Source organism: Spinacia oleracea, chromosome 1 (assembly GCF_020520425.1).
Source record: "Spinacia oleracea cultivar Varoflay chromosome 1, BTI_SOV_V1, whole genome shotgun sequence".
Lineage (NCBI taxonomy): Eukaryota > Viridiplantae > Streptophyta > Magnoliopsida > Caryophyllales > Amaranthaceae > Spinacia > Spinacia oleracea.
The window spans coordinates 92078319-92099175 of record NC_079487.1 but is presented as its reverse complement, the minus strand read 5'-3'; the positions used below and the strand labels follow the sequence as shown (position 1 = coordinate 92099175).

At 33.6% G+C, this 20857-nt stretch overlaps 3 protein-coding genes across 3 annotated transcripts; all 3 read right to left on the bottom strand.

Annotated features, from left to right (window-relative positions):
* Positions 1–426: 426 nt before the first annotated feature.
* LOC130467664 (uncharacterized) lies at positions 427–6058 on the bottom strand. Its single transcript, XM_056836244.1, has 7 exons — positions 5918–6058; positions 5363–5496; positions 5165–5214; positions 4311–5074; positions 3173–3381; positions 1566–2586; positions 427–1070 (listed from the first exon to the last, which is right to left on the bottom strand). Exons 4-7 carry the CDS (start codon positions 4332–4334, stop codon positions 636–638), a joined length of 1689 nt encoding a protein of 562 aa, XP_056692222.1. The 5' UTR covers positions 4335–5074; positions 5165–5214; positions 5363–5496; positions 5918–6058; the 3' UTR covers positions 427–635.
* Positions 5628–10988, bottom strand: LOC110805549 (pentatricopeptide repeat-containing protein At1g71210, mitochondrial). The gene is made up of 2 exons (XM_022011163.2): positions 7989–10988; positions 5628–6407 (listed from the first exon to the last, which is right to left on the bottom strand). The coding sequence occupies exon 1, from the start codon at positions 10653–10655 to the stop codon at positions 8025–8027; it is 2631 nt and encodes an 876-aa protein (XP_021866855.2). The 5' UTR covers positions 10656–10988; the 3' UTR covers positions 5628–6407; positions 7989–8024.
* A 4442-nt stretch (positions 10989–15430) lies between these two features.
* Positions 15431–18801, bottom strand: LOC110805553 (uncharacterized). Its single transcript, XM_022011167.2, has 3 exons — positions 18370–18801; positions 16822–16928; positions 15431–16383 (listed from the first exon to the last, which is right to left on the bottom strand). Exons 1-3 carry the CDS (start codon positions 18792–18794, stop codon positions 16190–16192), a joined length of 726 nt encoding a protein of 241 aa, XP_021866859.2. The 5' UTR covers positions 18795–18801; the 3' UTR covers positions 15431–16189.
* Between the last annotated feature and the right edge of the window lie 2056 nt (positions 18802–20857).

The following is a 20857-nucleotide window of genomic DNA, read 5'->3' as shown; positions in this document are numbered from 1 at the left end:
ATTAACAATAGAATATAAAAGGATACTATAGTAAATAAAAGGGTACTACAGTATATAGAAGGTAACTATAAAGTATAGAGAAACTATAGTATACAAAACATAACTATAGTATATGAAGTTACTATAAAATACAGAGGTAACTATAGTATTCAAATGGTAACTATACAATATAAAAGGTAACTAATATATATAAAAGATAACTATAAAGTATAAAAGGTAACTACAAAATATAAAAAGGAAACTATAAAGTATAGAAAGAAACTATAGTATATAATAGGTAACTATATCAGATATAAAGATACTATATCAAATTATAAAGTTACTATAACAAATATAGAGATACTATATCAAATATAAAGTTACTATAACACATATACAGAAAAACAATAAATTATGAAATGAAAAAACTTCAACTTACTCAGTCAAAATACCCTCTCCATCAGACAAAGCAGCAAAATCCACAACTTCTTGAACAAATATATGCTGGAAGATGTCTTATTAAATCTTCAAATGCAATCATAAACGGAGACATGAACAACACGTTCTCCTCTATGCCATAGACACTCACATCCACATTGGATACAGCATTGTTGTTAATGATGCATTTTTGGAATGCAGCCCACACGCGCTCACATTCATCCATTTTCATCATCATCATCCTTTGTAGTTCTTTTAATTTTGGCATTCAAATCATCAAGAACTTCATATATTTGAGAGGTAGCTTGAGCTGGATTACCAACTGCTTCAGTAGATGTTGTTGGATCAACAACGGCAACAGTAGACAAAACTGCAGGCTCAGTTGGAACAACAGCAGAAGGTTGAGGGGCAACGGTAACAACAGGATTGTTACTATCATCAAAAAGAGCATCCCAACCATTTGGTAGATTCTTCACCATTTGATGAAAATCCACCAACTCATCAACCATATTTTGATAAGTGGAATTCTCCAAAATATCATCACCATGACTCTGTGCTGCCATCGAAGCCTGTATTTTGAACAGCTCGTCAGCATGGATGGCCGAAACGACATCCAAATCTCTCCTCATCAACAACCACTGACCATGAAACTTCTGTAAAACAAAATACATAAATTTAAATATGGAACATATTAGGAAAATTTAATTAAAAGTACAACAAATATTATAAGAAAAGGTATCTATAGTATATAAATATAACTATATAAAAGGTTACTATAGTATATGAAAGGTAACTATAGTATATAAAAGATAACTACAGTGAATAAAAGATAACTATAGTAAATAAAAGGTAACTATAGTATATAAAAGGTGACTATAGTAAATATTAAGTAACTATAGTATATAAAAGATAACTATAGTATTTATTGTATATAATACAATTACTAAAACAAAGTAATGATAACTTAGTGTATCAAAGATAACTATAGAACATAAATGATAACTATAGTATATAAAAGATAACTATAATATATCTACAATTACTAAAACAAAGATAATGATAACTATACTGTATAAAAGATAAGTATAGGATATAAAAAATAACTATAGTTTATAATGACAAATATATCAACCATAAAGTAAACTTACATCAGTGGCTTTGGAGAGAATTTCTTCATCACTAGGATGAGAATCAGGGAGCTCAAACTGAAGAATCCTAGGACGCCGACGGCCAACAGAGGGTTGTTCAGCACTTCTCCCACTGCTGTCAGGTTCACCTTCTTTGGAAATAGATTCTATTTGTCTCAAATCTATTTGACCATCAACAAAAACAAATTTTTTGGAAATTGGATACTTCTCCTTCTCCAAAATTCCAGAACCATATAATGCACTCATATTTGCATTTTCAGCATGAATCCGATCAGTTACCATCTTCGATGTCCAATGCTGAATAAGAGGTAATTGATCAGGAATACTACTGGAATTCCTAAACTTAATCCACTGAAAATAAACAAGTTGCAAAAACACAACACAGCCTCCAAATGTCTTTTGATCTTTGCCTTTCAATAGACAATTTTTAAATTTCACAGTTTCCTCACATAATACGTCAAGAACGTATTTACACCAATTGTATTGGGGAATCATTTTAGGATCTTCCAAAGCCTTAGCCAATCGTAAATCTACAGTCCTATTGGCTGTAGGAGTCAAAAATGTAGAAAAAGCAACAAAAACAAACAATTGTTTAAACAGATCACCACCGTCTGTCAACAATTTGATATTTTCCTCAAGCAACCTCACAGGAATTTGAGCATTGACTTCTTCAAATCCAAACTCTTTTCTCCACTTGACCTTCAAATCCAAATCAGGATTAGTAGAATTGCGCCCGCGTTTAACCCCTTCAACCTCCAGCTCAGAAAGGGGGAGCATAAACAAATCGTACACATCATAATCAATGATTTCAAACTGCTTGGAATCACTGATAGTGAACAAAGAACTCACTCCATCAAAGCATTTGATGCACCAGTACATCATTTGAGTGTTCTTTCGACTTAATTGAAGGCATAACAATCCTCCAAAGCCTATCTCTTGAACAGCTGCCTTTTGTTCAGGAGAGAAGTCTTTAATTAATTTACACAATGATCCTCCTAAACATTGTGTATCAAAATTAAACCTGAAAATAATGAATAATGAAAGTAAGTCAGGTATTTCAAACATATAGTAACTATTTAGAACACATAGTAACTGTTTAAAACATACAGTAACTATTAAAAACACATAGTAACTATGTAGAAGATATAGTAACTGTTACCAATATATAGTAACCTTTCAAATAATATAGTAACTATAGTACACATAGAAACTATTTAAACATATAGTAACTGTTTAAAACATATAGTAACTATTTAAAACATATAGTAACTGTTTAGAACATATAGTATCCTTTGGAATCATATAGTAACTATTGTAAACATAGTACACATAGAACCTATTTAGAACATATTTAAAAACATATAGTAACTATTTAAAACATATAGTAACCTTTGGAATCATATAGTAACTATTTAAAACATGTAGTAACCTTTGGAATCATATAGTAACTGTTTACAACATATAGTAACCTTTGGAATCATATAGTAACTGTTTACAACATATATAGTAACTATTTTAAAAAATATAGTAACTATTTAGAAAATAGTAACTATTTTGAACATATAGTAACTATTTAGAACAATTAACTAAATTAAACTAACACTTACACGATAGGCAGGCCATCAGCGCCAACTTCTTTCAAAACTTGTGAATGAAGTTGATGAGATTCAGGCTGTGGAACGTCAACTAGAGAAGAATTTTGTAAAACTAGTTGATTAGGTTGTTCTTCTTCAACTGGTTCTTTTTCAGGTACAAGCTCAATTGCTTTTGTTTTCGGATTGCCAGCCTTTTTGTTCTTCTTTATAGACACAGATTCCTTAGCAATTGAAACAAAACAATTATAAAACAAAATATTACTATATAGTAACCAATAAAATCATATAGTAACCTTTCAAATAATATAATAAATACATAAACATAGAGTATCCATTTAAATCAGATAGTAACTATTTATTAGACATAGTAACTGTTTAATTTTATAATAACATTTAAGAAAGATAGTAACTATTTATAACACATAGTTACTGTTTTAAAGTTATATTTACTTTCTAAAAACGATAGTAACTATTTATAACACATAGTTCCTATTTTAAAGTTTATTTACTTTCTAAAAACACAGTAACTATTTATAACACATATTTACTGTTTTAAAGTTATATTTACTTTCTAAAAAAGATAGTAACTAATTATAACACATAGTTACTATTTTAAAGTTAATTTACTTTCTAAAAAGACAGTAACTATTTTAAAAACATAGTTACTGTTTTAGAAATATAGTAACCTTTTAAAAATATAATTACTCTGAAAAACTACTAGCACTACGAACAAACCAGTCACTAATAAAAACACTTAAAAACTTCGTAACATAAAATAAAAGGTAACTATATATTTGAAACAGTAACTTCAAACAAAAACCACAAACATTTCAATAATTCAAAATCAAACAAAAAATAAGTTCGAATTACTAGAAATTTCTTCAGAAACAGCAAATAAAAGGTAACTATATCTTTGAAACAGTAACTGCATGAAACACTAAACCTAATTTCAGCAAAAACCACAAACATTTCAATAATTCAAAATCAAACAAAAAATAAGTTCGAATTAACAGGAATTTCTTCAGAAACAACAAATAAAAGGTAACTATATCTTTGAAACAGTAACTGCATGAAACACTATACCTAATTTCAGCAAAAACCACAAACATTTCAATAATTCAAAATCAAACAAAAAATAAGTTCGAATTACCAGAAATTTCTTCAGAAACAGCATTTGGCCTTCTTCCTCGCCTTCGAGGAGCTTCAACAGCCATTTCAGCGACGGAATTGTCGATTTCAAGTTTCTTCGCTGCCGGTTTCTTCGCTGCCGGATTCTTCGGTGCCGCTTTCTTCACCATTTTTTAGAAAAAAGAAGATCGGAAGAGTAATTTGATGCAAATGGATGAAAATAATCACTGAAATTAAATTTGAAATGGAGAGAGAAATTCAGAGAGAAGTTCGAAAGCAGTTTAGAGAGAGAAGTTGAGTGAGAAGTTCAAAAGCCGGGAAAAAGGAAATTAAAAAAAAAAAATCATATATATAATTAAGAAATCAAGTGGCAGTTACATTTCAGCAACACGCAACTTCTCACACACGAAACCACAAAGACAATAATACCCTGGTCCATAGCATGGACCCGGTTTAGCATAGTGTAAATATTTTGTTTTTCGGTTACTGTGTCGGACATCTTTCCTTTCCTAATCCGGTCAGTCATTCGTCTTCACAGAAGAAAATCTCGTTAAGTTTATCAACTTCCTATCAGAATAGAACCTAAGTCGGAATAGAACAGAACGAATGGTAGAGTGGGAAGAGAAGATCCACCGTTGTTATTCATGTATCAAATCTCGCTCACCGAATGGAAACGGGTATTCCAACACCTAGTTTGGCAATGTTGCAGGGTCCCCTACACTCTTCTTCTTCAACGTACTGACAGTGATAACAGCAGAAAAGAATATGCTTCTGATTTGAGATTTGCTGTAGTGACCACAAGAACTGATAATCAAATTCTTAGGAAAATGGTGGTCCAAACTCCAAATCTTTAGTTAGGACTTAGGAGTCACTTACAAGCTTTTCTAACATAACCATTTCATCTGTGTGCTGGAAACAGAGGATTCCTTCCCAATTCATCAAAAGAAACAATAGGATCATGTTTCTTTCTTATCAGACGTAAAAATTCACGCTTAACTGAAATAAGGACATACACATCTAGAGAAAGCGCATATGAAAAATAAAAATAAAAATAAAAATAAAAGATATGCTTACCTGAGAAATCATTCCAGAATCAGATCATATAAGCATTTCAGAACCAAAAAATCTGGTCTTGCTAACAGGAAGCTCTTCTGTACAACAACAGGATAACTGATTTGCAGCCTGATAATACATACTGTCCTATACAGCTGAAAAACACAGGAATATATCATACATGAGTGGGAACCCAAAGTTGAACTACTCTAACACAATTCACATCCTCTTTTGAAGGAAACAGAATCGGATATTACATCAGAAACCTGAGATGAGCCAAAACAAGAAAAGAAAAGAAAGCAAAATTTGATGATATATATCACTCCTTTTATTTTCAATAACACTGTCTTTGCCCGTTTTCTTCTTCTAACGAGACTACTACTCCCTATGTTATTTGCATATCTGTGTAACTAGATGAACTATCATAAAAAAGAAGATAGAAATTGAATAGGACTTTCTACTGTTGTCCTGGATATTCCTGAACCTACAGTAATATAAATACAACAAGAGTAGCTTTCCACAAGCTTGTAAAAGCAATCTTCTCAATGGAGCCAAAAAAAATCCTGAAACATTTACCAGTAACTCCTGAAAAAGTTCACCATCTGTGAATCTGACTAACAGGTTGAACAATTGGAAGAGGCACTTGCATATCCAGCATCAAATTTCAAGTAACAATTTGGAAGAAAAGTGACGAGTGAGAATGATCAAACACCAAGATTAGATATCAGCAAAACCATCATTCCTGACCAGATAAGGTTATGATCTGACAGCCTGCTCTACTACCAGGCCCCAAACCCTAGTATGATTCTGATCCGCAGCAAGAGTGTGTAACATTAAAATTCTTTTGGCGTGCTGATCAGTAACTCCAATAACATCTCAACCGTCAAATTTTTTCGCAACTAGTTAATTATGCACCTTTTACTGAAGTAGAAGGAAACTTGAAAGAGCTTCACCTCCAGATTTGCAATAACAATCTATCAACTTTCTACCATACAGACATCTATTTGGATCCAATGGTCATCCAACGAGCTACCTCTAGAAAGTAGAATACGAGCCTCTAATCCACCTGTATCCAAAATTCATATTAATGAAATCAGTAAGAAAAATTAACAATACTGCAGGGAAGCAATGAACTATATTTTAAAAGAAAGAAACGAAGAATGAGAAGGAATATCCTAAAAATATCAAATGATGCCAAGTTTCCAGAAATTATGAAGGAATGTAGATCCAACTAAACATTCTAGGGAGGTGCCTTCATAATTATTACCATTTCCGAAAATCAGATTTCAACTTCCCAAAGAAAATGTAATACACAATTTGTGTCGAAGGAAATTCAAAAAGAAAAATATTACTCACAATATACCCTACCAGGAAACATGAAAAATCGTTTTGGTCAGACTAAAATTTAGTGACATTGTTTTAAATTCAAATATTATAAAAGAAGGTATAAACTAGAAGTAATGACAGTTGCTAGAATCCAGAAGACGAGTACTATGCTTGGATGTGGCGTTATACCGTTAAAAAGAAAATAAGTCCAGCCACTTCAAAGAAAGTTTGTTGTACAAGACCAGACTGTTACCATTATGAACACCCAGTGAATGAACACAAGCCTCAAAGAAAAGGACATCTCTCTGCATTTCACTAGCGATTATGCCCAGATTGCCCACTGCCCAATGAGGAATTTTGATCGTATACGGTACTTAGGTTCCTTCTCCTATCTTTTTTTTAGAGCATTACATATACAGAGTAATATACAGTGACATGTAGCTAATAAGTTGGGGACAGTCAACAATGTCACTGTCACCAATCTCAATTCACACCAATTGTCTGTTGGTTTAGTGGTGATTGAGACTGAACTTGGTAGGGAGGACCCGTGTTCGATCCCCCGCAACAACAATTGGGAGGGGACTGGAACCTATCCACCCAGAACTCGCCCCGAATCCGGATTAACCCTAAGGTTGAACCGGATGCTAAGACCAAAAAAAACCAATCTCAATTCACCTAGTAGAGCTTGGTGACTGAACATTGCATATAAAGGTTATCTAATAAAGTTCATAGCGCAGAACTTTGATTATTCTTGGAAGTAGGAATAGAAAGTTAGACTTGAGGGGTAAGGAGTGGGAATGGGAAAGGCCTTACAATGAGAAGGATATGAATGAGAATTCCAAATACCTTCTTAGGCACAATGAACTGACACCCCTTCTAGTAGCTTTTTGTTTTTGATAGTAGAAAGTTTTAGTAGCTCAAGTAGCATAATAACAGCAATAAGCTTGTGAATTGGTGCATTTATACCTTTTTCCCGAATTTTTGTTATTTTACTACAAGACTATGCTAATACCTTAATTCAACATCTGATGTATTGCTTACTTGCTTTTTGGCTTGCGGAGAGATACTTTCAAGTTCAATGCAGCATCTATTTCTATTTTTAATTTTGATAAACATATACTTCATATAATATCTATTCTTAACTGTGAATGAAGGCTCAATTTAAAAGAAACTGCATATGGTCCCCATTATGTTTGAGCCGCCCCTGATTAGAAGTAGCTAATTCAAATACGGAGTAGCACTTAAACAGAATAGACAACGGAACAGATGTTAGAGGCACAAGAATACAATACAAAATCTAAAAGACAATCAAATTAGTTACCTGTGCTTTCGTGGTGTTTGACCATGTAAGCTTTCTTCAAATGAACGCGTGGGTACATTCAGTTGGAACATATCCCCGCCGTAACATTTGGTCTGCCCACAGTTCAGCTTCAGCTATTCTACCATGCTTGTATAGGCCATGAACAATTATGTCATAAGTCCATCGATTTGGTTGATACCCTTTTTGACACAATCGCTTAAACAGTTGGCAAGCTTCATCCATCTTATTGATGCTTAATTTTCTCAACATCATGTTGTATGAGAAAAGGTCGAGAGGAAAGCATTTCTGAATTACTTCTTCCAAGTCCTCAGCCTTGGAATCCAATGAAACACGGGAAGAAAACACTTCAACTAACTGACCAAGCATTTTACTACTAGGTGTCTCATTAGATACATCTCTTGAGCGAAGCCATGCCTTGTGTAAATCTCCAGAAGAACGCATTGCGTGCAACAAAAGTACATTGCCAAGGAAAGATGAAATCTTACGTCCAACCTTCTCTAGGTCATTAATTAATTCAATAGCATGATCATATTTATTTTTAGAGCAATACAGCTTGATGAGCTCCTCGTAACTATTCAGGCTAGGGGTCAATCCATTGTCTCTTGCTTGTTTCAATATGGCTGATGCATAGTCTTCCTTCCCGGATATGCAAAGGCCAACCACCATGGTATTGTACATCTTCCTACCCGCCATCCTTCTTCTGCTGAACTCATCAAATAAGCTTAGTGCATCAGCTATCTTTCCACTTTTCAGGTAACACTTGAGCAGAAGAATATCTGAGTTCAAATTAGGGACAATTCCAGCTCTCTCCATCATTTCATAAACTGCTCTAGCAAGCTCAGGCTTCTTGGCATGCCCTGCCCCGTATATAAAGTAACTGAAAGTACGCTGGTCAGATCCAAAGCGAGATAACTGCATCTCCAACAAATGCAGAAAGTGCTTCTCAGGATTCTCCATTTCACATACACAATGAACAACAGACTTAAACAGTCTGTCCGATGGTGCATGACCTTTATCTTGCATTTCAATGATAAGTCTGGAAGCAAAATCTCCCCTGCTTGCCTGATTGAAGCCAGATATCAAGTATGAATATGTAGTTTCACTTGGTGTTTTATTTAATCTATTTAACTCTCCATGGATCACGTAACCATCTTCAACCCTTTTAGCCCGACAAAGGGCTCTAATGAATTTCTCATACGCGGAGTCAACAGGAATGAATTTACGCTCCATGGCAAATATAACTAGGTCTTTCATTTTATCAAGTTTACCCTCCCTACATAAAGCGTCAGCAAGAACAGAGAAGGTCCTCTTACCAGGGAAGTAACCCCGTTTCATTGTGTTCTTCAGCATCTGATATGCTTCATCGGTGCTTTGATCACCACATAGAGTATTTATAACATAATTATATACCAAACTATGTGGAGTAAATTCAAATTCAGCCTTCATATCATACAAATTGAGTACAACATCCATCATTCCAGCCTTGCAGAAAAAGCACAAGACAGCATTCATGGTCACCTTATCAGGCACAATTTTGTTCTCTTTCATATCCAACAACAAATCAAAAACCTCTTTGAGGCGATTTTCCTTAAGAAGCCTACAAATCAAAATATTATACCTGAACACTTCAGGAATATACCCTTCCTCGGAATTTTTGGTGCGAAAAAATTCCATAGCATCATCTAATTTCCCAGCTTGTACAAGATTCTTAATCCAAATACCATATACCTCATCCAAAGGAAAAGCTTCCATCTCCCCAAACTCCTGGATTAACATACCAGCGTGTGAAAACCTTTTGTCCTTACAAAGAGCTTCCACAAGCACAGAACAAATACGCCCTGGCAATGTCTTCTTGTCATTCAACAAGTCGCGCAAATACTTCTCCGCCTCTTCCAGCTGACCCTGCTTACACAAATTCTTCATTACAATACTATGAGTGACTGCATTCTGGAGCCCTCTCATCCTAATTTGCTCCAACACGACTTTCACCACGTCGAAACACCCTTCCTCCACCAACGAATTCAAAAGAATATGATAAGCAACCCCATCCAAATCAAGCCCATGAAAGCGCATTCTACCGAACACCTGGAGTGCAACATCAAGTTTCCCTGCTAAAGCATACCCCATCACAAGCATATCATTAAACCTAACCCTATGCATACTTCTCTGCTTAGTTAAACTATCTAACAAATCTACTATTGTAGAAGTAAGCTTAGCACGACCCAAAATCTTAAAAAGCGCAACACAAGTAGAACGAGTATGATTAAAATAGGGTTGCCTACCAGCCCAATCAAAGAATTTCAAACAACTTAAAATATCATCATTTTTATAATTAAGTACCTCCAAAACAAACGATTCTGTCAATGTAATACCCAATTGACCAATACCCGAATCCTCCTTCTTTGTGAAAACGAGATCTTCATCACCTCCAGCGTTCAAAATCGTGAAAATCTTATCAAAAACTGGTTTTTTTGAGGTTCTGAACCAATCACGAAAAGAAGAAGCAATCTCTTTAGATTCTGAAGCTGGGTTTGCGAATTGGTATCGAGTTATAGGTGGGGTTGAAAGGTGATGCGCAGAAGATGAAGAGGAGTAGGAGTTTGAAAAGAGAAGAAGAGAGAGAAAAGACCTGGTTTTGGTAATGTATCTGAGCTTTGGTGTCGGCATAATTTGGTAACTAAAGCTTGGATTTGAAGGGGCACATGTATAAATGGGGTTTAAGGATTGCGAATTTGCTGCAAATGAATCAAATGGGTATTTGGGATTAACAATTGACTGGTAATCCCATTGAAAAACAGGAGAATTGGGTCGTACTAATCAAATTGAGGAGAGAGAAAATGAGAGAGATGGAGGCTCTGCTTCTTCTCTAGTGGGCTGCTGGAAGAAGCAGGCGTTCTTTTTTCTTGAGAGAAAAGTAGGAAGACGAGGAAGAGGAAGAGGAAGAGGGAAAGCGGGGAAGACAGGATTCACAGATGCTTTCGTGTGTATACGGCCGGGTTTCATTTTGGTAATCACATACGGAGTAGTAATTCACAAATGACCGTAACCAAGTGTGTCTTGGCCTAGTGGAAAGGATTTCACCTTCCAATCAAAAGATTGGGGGTTCAATTCCCACTAGGGGCACTTTGAGGGAGGGTTCCCCTTATCACTCCCCCCACTCTCAAAGTGTCTAACCTGCTAACCCATCACAAATGACGGTCAAATTGAAATTTGGGAATAAAAGTCAAAACGTCTCTATTATTTCGAAATTGAGGTATTACAAATTATACTTCATTTTCCCATTTCCCACTATATATACATTACTTTTGACCATGTTTTTTTTTTATTAATTTATTAAAAGTAAATGTACGTTATGAATAAAAATATCATTGAATTAATTTCATTATATATTTTCATAATAATAAATTTTAAGATTTTTTTTAAAATTTTAATTAGAGATAACTATGGTCAAAATTGTATCTTGACAAATGTGATAATCAAAAAGTTGCAATATTTTTTGAAACATATGAAGTAAAAGAGAGATGGGACTATGGGAGTGTTTCAAACATGTGATCATGTACAAGACTCTCAATTTTAACAATTAGATTATGATTCATGGTCAAAGTTACATGTTTTATGATAGAGGTGTTAATTAAATAAGGTAATTAGATCACCATTTTGCTAGGTCCATCACTGAAGCTAATGAGCATTAGGAAATTTTTTGAGAGAAACGTGTATCGGACTTAAAATAAACTCGACTTAACTTAATTTTACTAGTCTATGCCTCTATGGACATGTTTGGCAATTGATTGTTGGATGTTGGTTGTCTGTTGTTTTACTTGGCTGGTTTGACTGGTTGTTTAAGTTAATTGTTTGTGTTGAATGCTTGACTGTTTATTATTTACATGTATCTTTGTTAAAATCAGTTGTTAGTTGCAACTATGTAAATTGACATTTTGGAAATTTATGGCTTTTATTCATTTTTTTATAAATGATATGTAGTACTCTTCCCTTCGTTCCATAATATTTTTCACTTTTTCATTATGTGCGGTTTCTAATGTACTAATTTGACCATTAATAATTTTAATTTCACATTAGTAAAAATTATAAAAATTGGATATTTTGAAATTTCATATTGAAAGAAATCCAATTAGATCCCACAAGTTAATAATTTTTTCTATTAATTATACTACTTTGACTATATGGATACTAATTACGGTAATATAAATAATAAATATGAAGAACATTATGGAACGAAGAAAGTATTAACTAATACATAAATTATTAATTAGAGTTCTACTGTAACCCTTTATATATTAGTTTATACGGAGTACTAACTAAAAACAATAATCTATACTATTATTAAATCTCCAAGGCAAGGAATGTCATTTCGCCACATGGTTTCGAACATGTGACCTCTCATTTGTTAGTCACATATTTTAACCACTACGCCACAATTCATTTTGTTGGTTTTTGTACGTGCACAATTATATTAAGTCAATATAATGAGAAAAATGATCTGAATCATTTATTAATAGTCTCGATCACATCACTAATTTGTTTTATTTTTTTTGGTTAAGATAAGAAAGAGTACCCCTAAAGGAATACCAAAGAAAATCTGGTGTCCATCACTAATTAGTCATTACTTTTACGAGTTAGTAATTATGACATGTTAAAATTCATTAAAGCATAAGCAAGATATATTATAATGTAACAAATTAAATTAGACTCAAAACGAATTATATAATAATCTAATTAATTCATTTTACTACTATCTGGGGCATCGTCCGGGGTACTAACTAGTTATTATATACAAACCATATATTAACGTTATGGGATTCCCTCTTATAATTAAGGTGAGAATCGAACCTCTAATACAAGGGTGAAAGGAGGGCCTTCACCACTAGGCCAACCCTGGATTCTCCTTATCAGATGTTGTTAATTTATTAATAATTATTATTGGTGATAATGACTATTTTAAAAGTTTATAGTATTAGTTATTATCATTTAAGTAATAACTAGTTAGTGTCCCGGGTGATGCCCTGAATAGTAGAAATATTGATCAATTAGTGATGCGAGACTATTAAAAAATGATTGAGACCATTTTTCTAATTATATTGAGTTAATATAATTTTGAACGTATAAGGAATATCTAAATGAGTTGTGGCACAGTGGTTAAAATATGTGTGTACCAAATGAGAGGTCATAGGTTCAAAACCTATAACTAACATTTTTTCATGATCAAGAAAATTACATGAGATGACATGTCAAAGTTGACGTGAAGCGACATGTGGCGAGATGGCATTTCTTGCCTTGGAGTTTTAATAATAGTATAGATTAATCATTAATATTTATTAATTACTCGAATTTAATTACGAAGTATTACTTACTCCCTCCGTTCCAATTTATTCGTCGTGATAGACTTTTCACGGAGTTTTATACGATAAGTTATTGTAAGCTTGTCTATTATAGAAAAGTTAGGTATGGTGGGAGATAGTGAAATTTTTTTTAATTTAATATGAGAGGATGTGGGGTCGTAACTTTTGGTAAATGCCATAAAAGTAAGTATGAGAATTAAATTGGGACGGCAAAAAGAGATAATTGCGAAAATTAAATAGGGACTAGACCATGAGGGAGTATATTGTAATTATAACTAATCAATAATTATTAAGTAATTAATTATTAATTATTATTTTTATTTATTAATAATTTACTATTTTATTGTTTAATTAATTAATTGATTATTTAGTAAAAATTATTAATTATATATTACGAGTATTTAAGAATTTATTATATCATAATTATTCCCTCAAAAATAAATTATATTATAATTATAATTATTAGTTAATTATGCCCTGTTCTGTTCACCTTATTTCCACTTATTTCAGGAAAAATAAGTTCAGATAAGTTCAGTTAAGTTCAGATAAGTTCAGTTCAGGAAAAATAAGGGTTGACCAAGTACAATTTATAACTAAAATAAGTTTTGATAAGTTCTAATAAGTTCAGATAAGTTTAGATAAGTTCAGTTAAGTTCAGATAAGTTCAGATAAGATAAATTCAGGAAAAATAAGTGAAAATCAGGTGAAAAGAACGCAGCCTTAGTGAAAAACAAGGATAGAAAATTAATTTAAACAATGAAAAGCCAAAAGTCAACCCCCAAAAGTTAGTAACAATGGCTTTTCCTTTTTGGCGGAAAATTTGGCTTTTTAGCCAACCAAACAGACAGTTAACAAGAATAGTTTTTTTGATCGTTGGACTACAGTAAAATGCCAAAAACCAATGAAAAAGCTAGCTAATTAAAAGTCATTTGTCAAACACCCCCTAGCTATATATGTCGTAATGGCTCACACTTGCGAAAAGTTCTGATAATGTATTTAGGTCATGTTTAGGTCACCTTATTTCAAAACCTTGTTACTTATTTCATACTATCAGATAAAAGAAATAAGTTCAGAAAAAAAACATCAAATCAGATCAGATAAAAAAATTTATGTTTAGATCAGATCACTTAACATCAGACAAGACCTTATTATTATTATTATTATTATTATTATTATTATTGTTGTTGTTGTTGTTGTTGTTGTTGGGGTTGTTGAAATTGTGATCTACTTCGTATTGTTTAAGATATAATTAAAAAACATTAACAAAATATTCAAATTTACATAACCAGTTCATCTAGTTAGAATCGATCTTTTCAGATAATGCACAAATTTGAACCGGTCTATCCAAATCATGTACAAATTGGAACTGGTCTATCCAGATCATAAACAATATGTCCAGATGAGTACTAATTTGTTTAGATCATGTTCAATTTCAAATCATGGGTATATTGATATTTAGTACATTAAAAATGCATCACTTTTGTATTAACTAACTTATGAAAATTTTATTGTAATGATGTAATCTACCACCCTAAAGTATATTTTTGTTTGAGATCATTACCATTTTACATTTTTCTTATTTTAAAATTAAGATATACCTTTCATTTCTTAACATACAAGAACAAACCTTAACTAATGTCCTCATGTAATTTTAGTAACATACGGAGTATATTTTATAATTGCTGTAATATTGTCCGAAAAGAAAACCAATCACAGACCCGCTGTTATTTAGAAAAAGAGACGATCTTTTCAATTGTCTAAGAAGAATACATGTTATTTAGGGGCAAAAACAGAGAATTACATACTAACTACACAAAGCGTGATTGTAATCTTTCTTTTTATACCTATAATCCTTATCAAATACTTTTTTTTTTTGATAAAATCCTTATCAAATACTTCTGAATACATTCCCCAAATTCTTAACTTTGTGAACAAGCTTAAATGCATTTAGTTCGTAAAAACACTAAGTTTGACACTTGAATTCAGTAAAAAGAAAAAAAAAACACAGTAAATATGGTATGTGCTTCAAGAACACCAAAACATGTGGTATACAAGCATTACAAATGCTTAAGATAAGAACACTCGTGCAGCAATATCCATCCTAAAAAGGTAGATGTGAATGCTAAAGTATACACGTATGGAATTGAAAGACAATATACATTTGGTCACAGCTACAGCAATTCCCAAACAGTGCAAATTCAACAAACATGAAGTTGTATAATAAGACATTGGATTACAAGCCTATGCAATATCTGAAAAATGAAATTCAAGAATTACACTGTACTCCGTACAACATTAACAGTTTTCCGCCAACAGTATCAGTCCCGGAAGAATCTCGTCTCGAGCTACCTCGTCTCCCAATCAACCAGCAAAAAATTGGCAGAGAGATGGAGACAGGAAAATAAAATATAAAAAATACTTGTTAAAAAGAATGAGAAGGGACACACAAAAATCAGGTTTTTTTTTTTAAAGTAATACTCCCTCCGTCCCGGAATACTTGACCTGTTTTCCTTATCGGGCCGTCCCTTAATACTTGACCTGTTTCTAAAAATGGAAATATTCTAACAATATTATATTATTTCTCACTCCACCCCTATTAACCCACCTACCCCCTACTCCATACAAAAAATAATTAAAAATTCAACCCCTACTCTCCCCAACCCCACCTCTTAACCCACCTCCCACTAACTACATTAAAATAATACCCCACTATCAACTACTACCTATTAAATTAAATAAGTCAATTCAAGTTCCTTAAACTCTGTGCCGGTCAAACCGGGTCGAGTATTCCGGGACGGAGGGAGTATAATGAGAACAATATATATACTCCGAAAAATCTAGTGATCAAGAAGGACTTAATCGCCAGTCAACTTCTAAATGATCACAGTCAAATGAATGCTTTAGTTTCTCCATAGCTGCGTGTCTGTGCTGCAACAAAAATAGCCGGCCTTTATCCTCTAACCCCTCCTCGGCTTCAGATTTCTTTTTACGCGGTGATTTTCTTGAGATAATTTTCCATTTTGATTCAAACTCACAAGCTACAAGGAGATTAAAGACAGCTCAGAATCAGCATGTCCAAGACCAGAAGCATTTTAGAGACAAAGGGCACTATAGAGCAGCAAGCCAGCAAAACACATAGACACATAGTGTTTTCCATCTGAGGTTATAAAGCTTCAAACTCTCATAATAAAGTAAATAAACATGTGAAAGAAAGGTTGAAGCATATCTTGCTCTTTCAAAAATTTTGCACCAACAGACAGCAGTGTATTTATCACATTCAAAAACAAGTACGGAGTATAAATGTACCGGCTTGTCAGAAAAGGTAGTTATTTTCATAATGGTAACAATTTTGCAGCACCAACAACAATCTTCATCACAAACTAGTTGTACTACCATTTAGCAAATACATAATTTAGCATGTAAATTTTCTGAGCGGAGCAGATAGAGGGAATTAGTGCTTGCATGAAAGTAGTTACCTTCACTCTGAGTTCTGAAACCTTGCACAAGGCAAGCACAAATCCAAGGTCTTCCAGCTCGGGATGCTTTAGCCCCTCCTTTAAGCTCACCGTTGTGTTGTTTCAGACTACATAGAAACACAAGCTCTCAGTAGATGTTTTAAAGATCCAAAGAGACAAATATAACTCATGGTCAACATCCTCTCCGACGAAGAATAGGAACCAGTAGGCCTATCCAAAAGAATTTAACAAAATATACACACTTTCAAGAGTTCAAATTTGCTAAAAGGATAACAACGAGATCCATGAGAAATATGCAAGTGGCTACTTGAATTCCTATTAGAATTTGAAGGGACGAAACAGAAACTATAGATCCTGCGCAGCTCTGCTCCCTTTTCCCGTGGTAAAGCAGGAACATAACATAGATTAAAACAAACAAAAAACCATGGCATTAGACTAACACTTTGTATGGTAGAAAGAATTGGAAGGAAAAGAAGAGAAAGGAAAGGAAAAGAAAAATATGGTTTTGTTTGGCTTCAAAACTCATATGGGATTTGATAGAAAAAGAAGGGAAATGGAAGGAAAACATCATTTATAAATCTTCACTTTCCTTTCCTCCCAAAAGTGGAGGAGTTTGGAAGAAAAGAGAAAACAAAAAGTTGTCAAATCATTTCCCTTTCTTTTCCTCTCACTTCCTTCCATCAAACCAAACAATGGAAACATAAATAGTTTCTCCTCCCTTCTTTTAATTTCTCTTCCCTTCCTTTACTAATGTGTTGGAGTACCAAACAAAGGCTAACAATTTGTTAAAATTGGGCCACGCTACCAACTTACCATCCACATTTCCAACAAAGTGAGCACATGAGCATATCAATTCACTCAAAGTACCCCAGCTTAATACAAACTATATGAGCACATCAAAAAAATTTAAGCCAAAATCCCACTGAAGTAGAAATCTACCACTAAAATTGTTCGAAAATGGCAGTATCGAACTCCGGACACTTGCCCTTGTCCGATATTAGCGCCTAGTGGCATATACATGATATGAAAAGATCAAACATTCAACATATTAAGTTATCCCAGACTAGTTCAACATCCTTCCTATGTTCCAAATGCTAACAACAAACTAAGAAAATCAAAATTATTGAGCAAAAGTAATTCCTTCAACTTTTAAATTTCGACATCGGATACTAGCAGGCATACAGCATACTAGGATTATGATTTCAAAACATACATCTCCAAAGTAATAATCCACATGCCAATCTTTTGCAACTTTTAAATTCATCATCACAAACTTCTCAATGTGCAAAAATCTCATCTTTTGATAGTTCCAAGTACAAATTTCACAAATCACTAAATCTATCTAACATCATTCCTCAACAAAATTACAACCTGACGAAAAGAACTTACATTTCATCAGATGATAAAAAATAAAAATAAAAGTGAGAATTGATCCATATATAATAGGGTTACGTTAGCTCGACAAAATCAACATAAAAATCAAGATATTTTGCGAAAATACACCATAAATACACAATTCATGAAATTAAAAGTGAGAAAGAGGGATACCGGCGGGAGAAATCGGTGGTAACGCCGACGTACGTCTTGAAAGGGTGATTTGTAGAAGCGATAAGATAAACAGACCAACAAGAGTCCTTTGTTGATGATTCAATTGGGGTTCCCGGCAACTTTTCAAGCTCTGAATTAAGGTTAGGGTTTGGATTAGAATGTGGTTTTATAGATCGAAATGTACGGGACAATTTGATTTGCCTCACCATAATTTTTCCCTCTTCTTGAATATCGTCAGAATTGCTTGATTTTGCAGATATTAATTGGATAATTGTTGTTGTTGTTGGGTGTTTGAATTTGAATGTGGAGGACAGAGATTGAGTGAGTTTGAAGGATCGACTCCATGAAAATGGAGATGGACTATACGTTGCCAGGAGCTCCAGCAGGGACAGAGAGAAGAATATGGATTTCGAATTTTGTAACATTTGAAAGTTGATTAAAGATGACAACCAAGCTAGGTGTCAAATCGGGTTATCGTTTCAGTTCGGGTTTATCGGTTCATTTTTTTCTATCGGTTCGGTTCGGGTCGGGTTGAAAAATTAACGGTTCGATTCGGGTTCGGGTTATGTGGTATAAGTTTATATTGGGTCGGGTTCATATCGGGTCAGATTATAATCAGGTCGGGTTCATGTCGGGTCGGGTTGTATTCGGATTCAGTTCGGTTTGTTAACGGGTTTAGCTGGATTGTAATCGGGTCGGGTTCATATTGGGTCGGGTTCATGTTTAGTCAGATCAATTCGGATACAAATTACAAACAATGTCGGGTTATTACTAAAATCACAATTTTCAATACGTTTATATTATACTCCAATATCTACATTATTAAAGTAAAGTGAAAGGTAAAAGATGCCATATAATTTGATTACGTGATTTATAACTAATATTATTTTCTTTTTTGACGAACAACTAATGTAGTAATGTTCACTATCCAATTAATTTCATAAACTTAATTAAGAAAAGTCAGTCAATGTCTTTTATTATATACTATAATATTTACCAATCATATTACTCAAATGGAATCAAAATCATCTATACCCTCCCCCACCATGCCAGAGTATTACGAAACGTCTATTGATGTACTAATAACGTAGTAATTAATAATCGATAAAGATGAATTAATACGTAATGAATTTATAAATACAAGTTTGTCATATATTCATATTGGTTTAAACAGCAACGAGACTAACATGTTCAACAACGAAACGAGACAAACAAGTTCAATTACTAATGAATTAAGTCGATTCCATTAAAACAACATAGCTTTTTGATTAGTTCTTAGGTTATAAGCTTATAAGGTATTGAATTAGATCAATTTGGTTTAATGATCGATTAGACGATTAATCAGGTGAATAACCCTAATGCTTTTTTTAATGGAGCACCTGTAAAGTCAAACCTAGAAACACTCATGTTAGTATCATATTTGATATTGCAGGTTGTAAACGGTTTGAATTAAACGGGTTGTAAACTGGTTACGGGTTGTAAACGGTTAGGGTTCTAAACTGTTCGGGTTGAAACAGTTCGGGTTGTGAACCGTCCGGGTTCTAAACAGTCCGGGTTTAAACTGTGCGAGTAATTCGGGACAAAGGGAGTAGTTCGTGGAGGTCTGTCCTCCAAAAGTACATCCAAAACAAACTGGGGAGGGAGCTCAAAATAAACTAAGGGTGCGTTCTGTTCAACTTATTTGACCTGAACTTATCTGAACTTATTGGGACTTTTAATAGTAGTAGTATTAATAATAATAATAATAATAATAATAATAATAATAATAATAATAATAATAATAATAACATTGCTGGGCCTGGCGCTTAGGCTGGGCCTTGCGTCTCGCAAGATCGTTCGTCGAGCATTCACACGTCGCACTTTCGATTCGTTTTCCGATTCCGGAATTTATTTCTGATTCGAACAAATATTTACGTTTCCATTAATAATTCCGATTCCGACAATATTTCCGATTCCGGTAATATTTCCGTTTCCGGTAATATTTTCGATTCCGACAATATTTCTATTTCCGATAATATTTTCAGATACGAACCATATTTCCGTTTCCGGCAACATCTACGACTTGGATAATATTTATATTTCCGTCATGATCCATATTTCTGTTTCCGGCAATATCATCATTTATGGAGCATTCTATATTTTGGATTTTGACGATTTCAGCTCCCACTGGAACCGAGATCCGTCGTTTCCGAATGTTCATAAATAGAGTATTTAATGAATAATATATTCACTTAAATACTTGATCCGTTCACGTACTATTTGTGTGACCCTATGGGTTCAGTCAAGAGTAAGTTGTAGATTAATATTATTAATTCCACTTGAACTGAAGCGGCCTCTAGCTAGGCATTCAGCTCACTTGATTTCACTGAATTTATTAACTTATTTAATTAATACTGAACCGCATTTATTAGACTTAGCATTGAATGCATACTTGGACAAAGGGCATTATTTCCTTCAAGATGGCTCCAATAGGGCCAACACCTGAGCC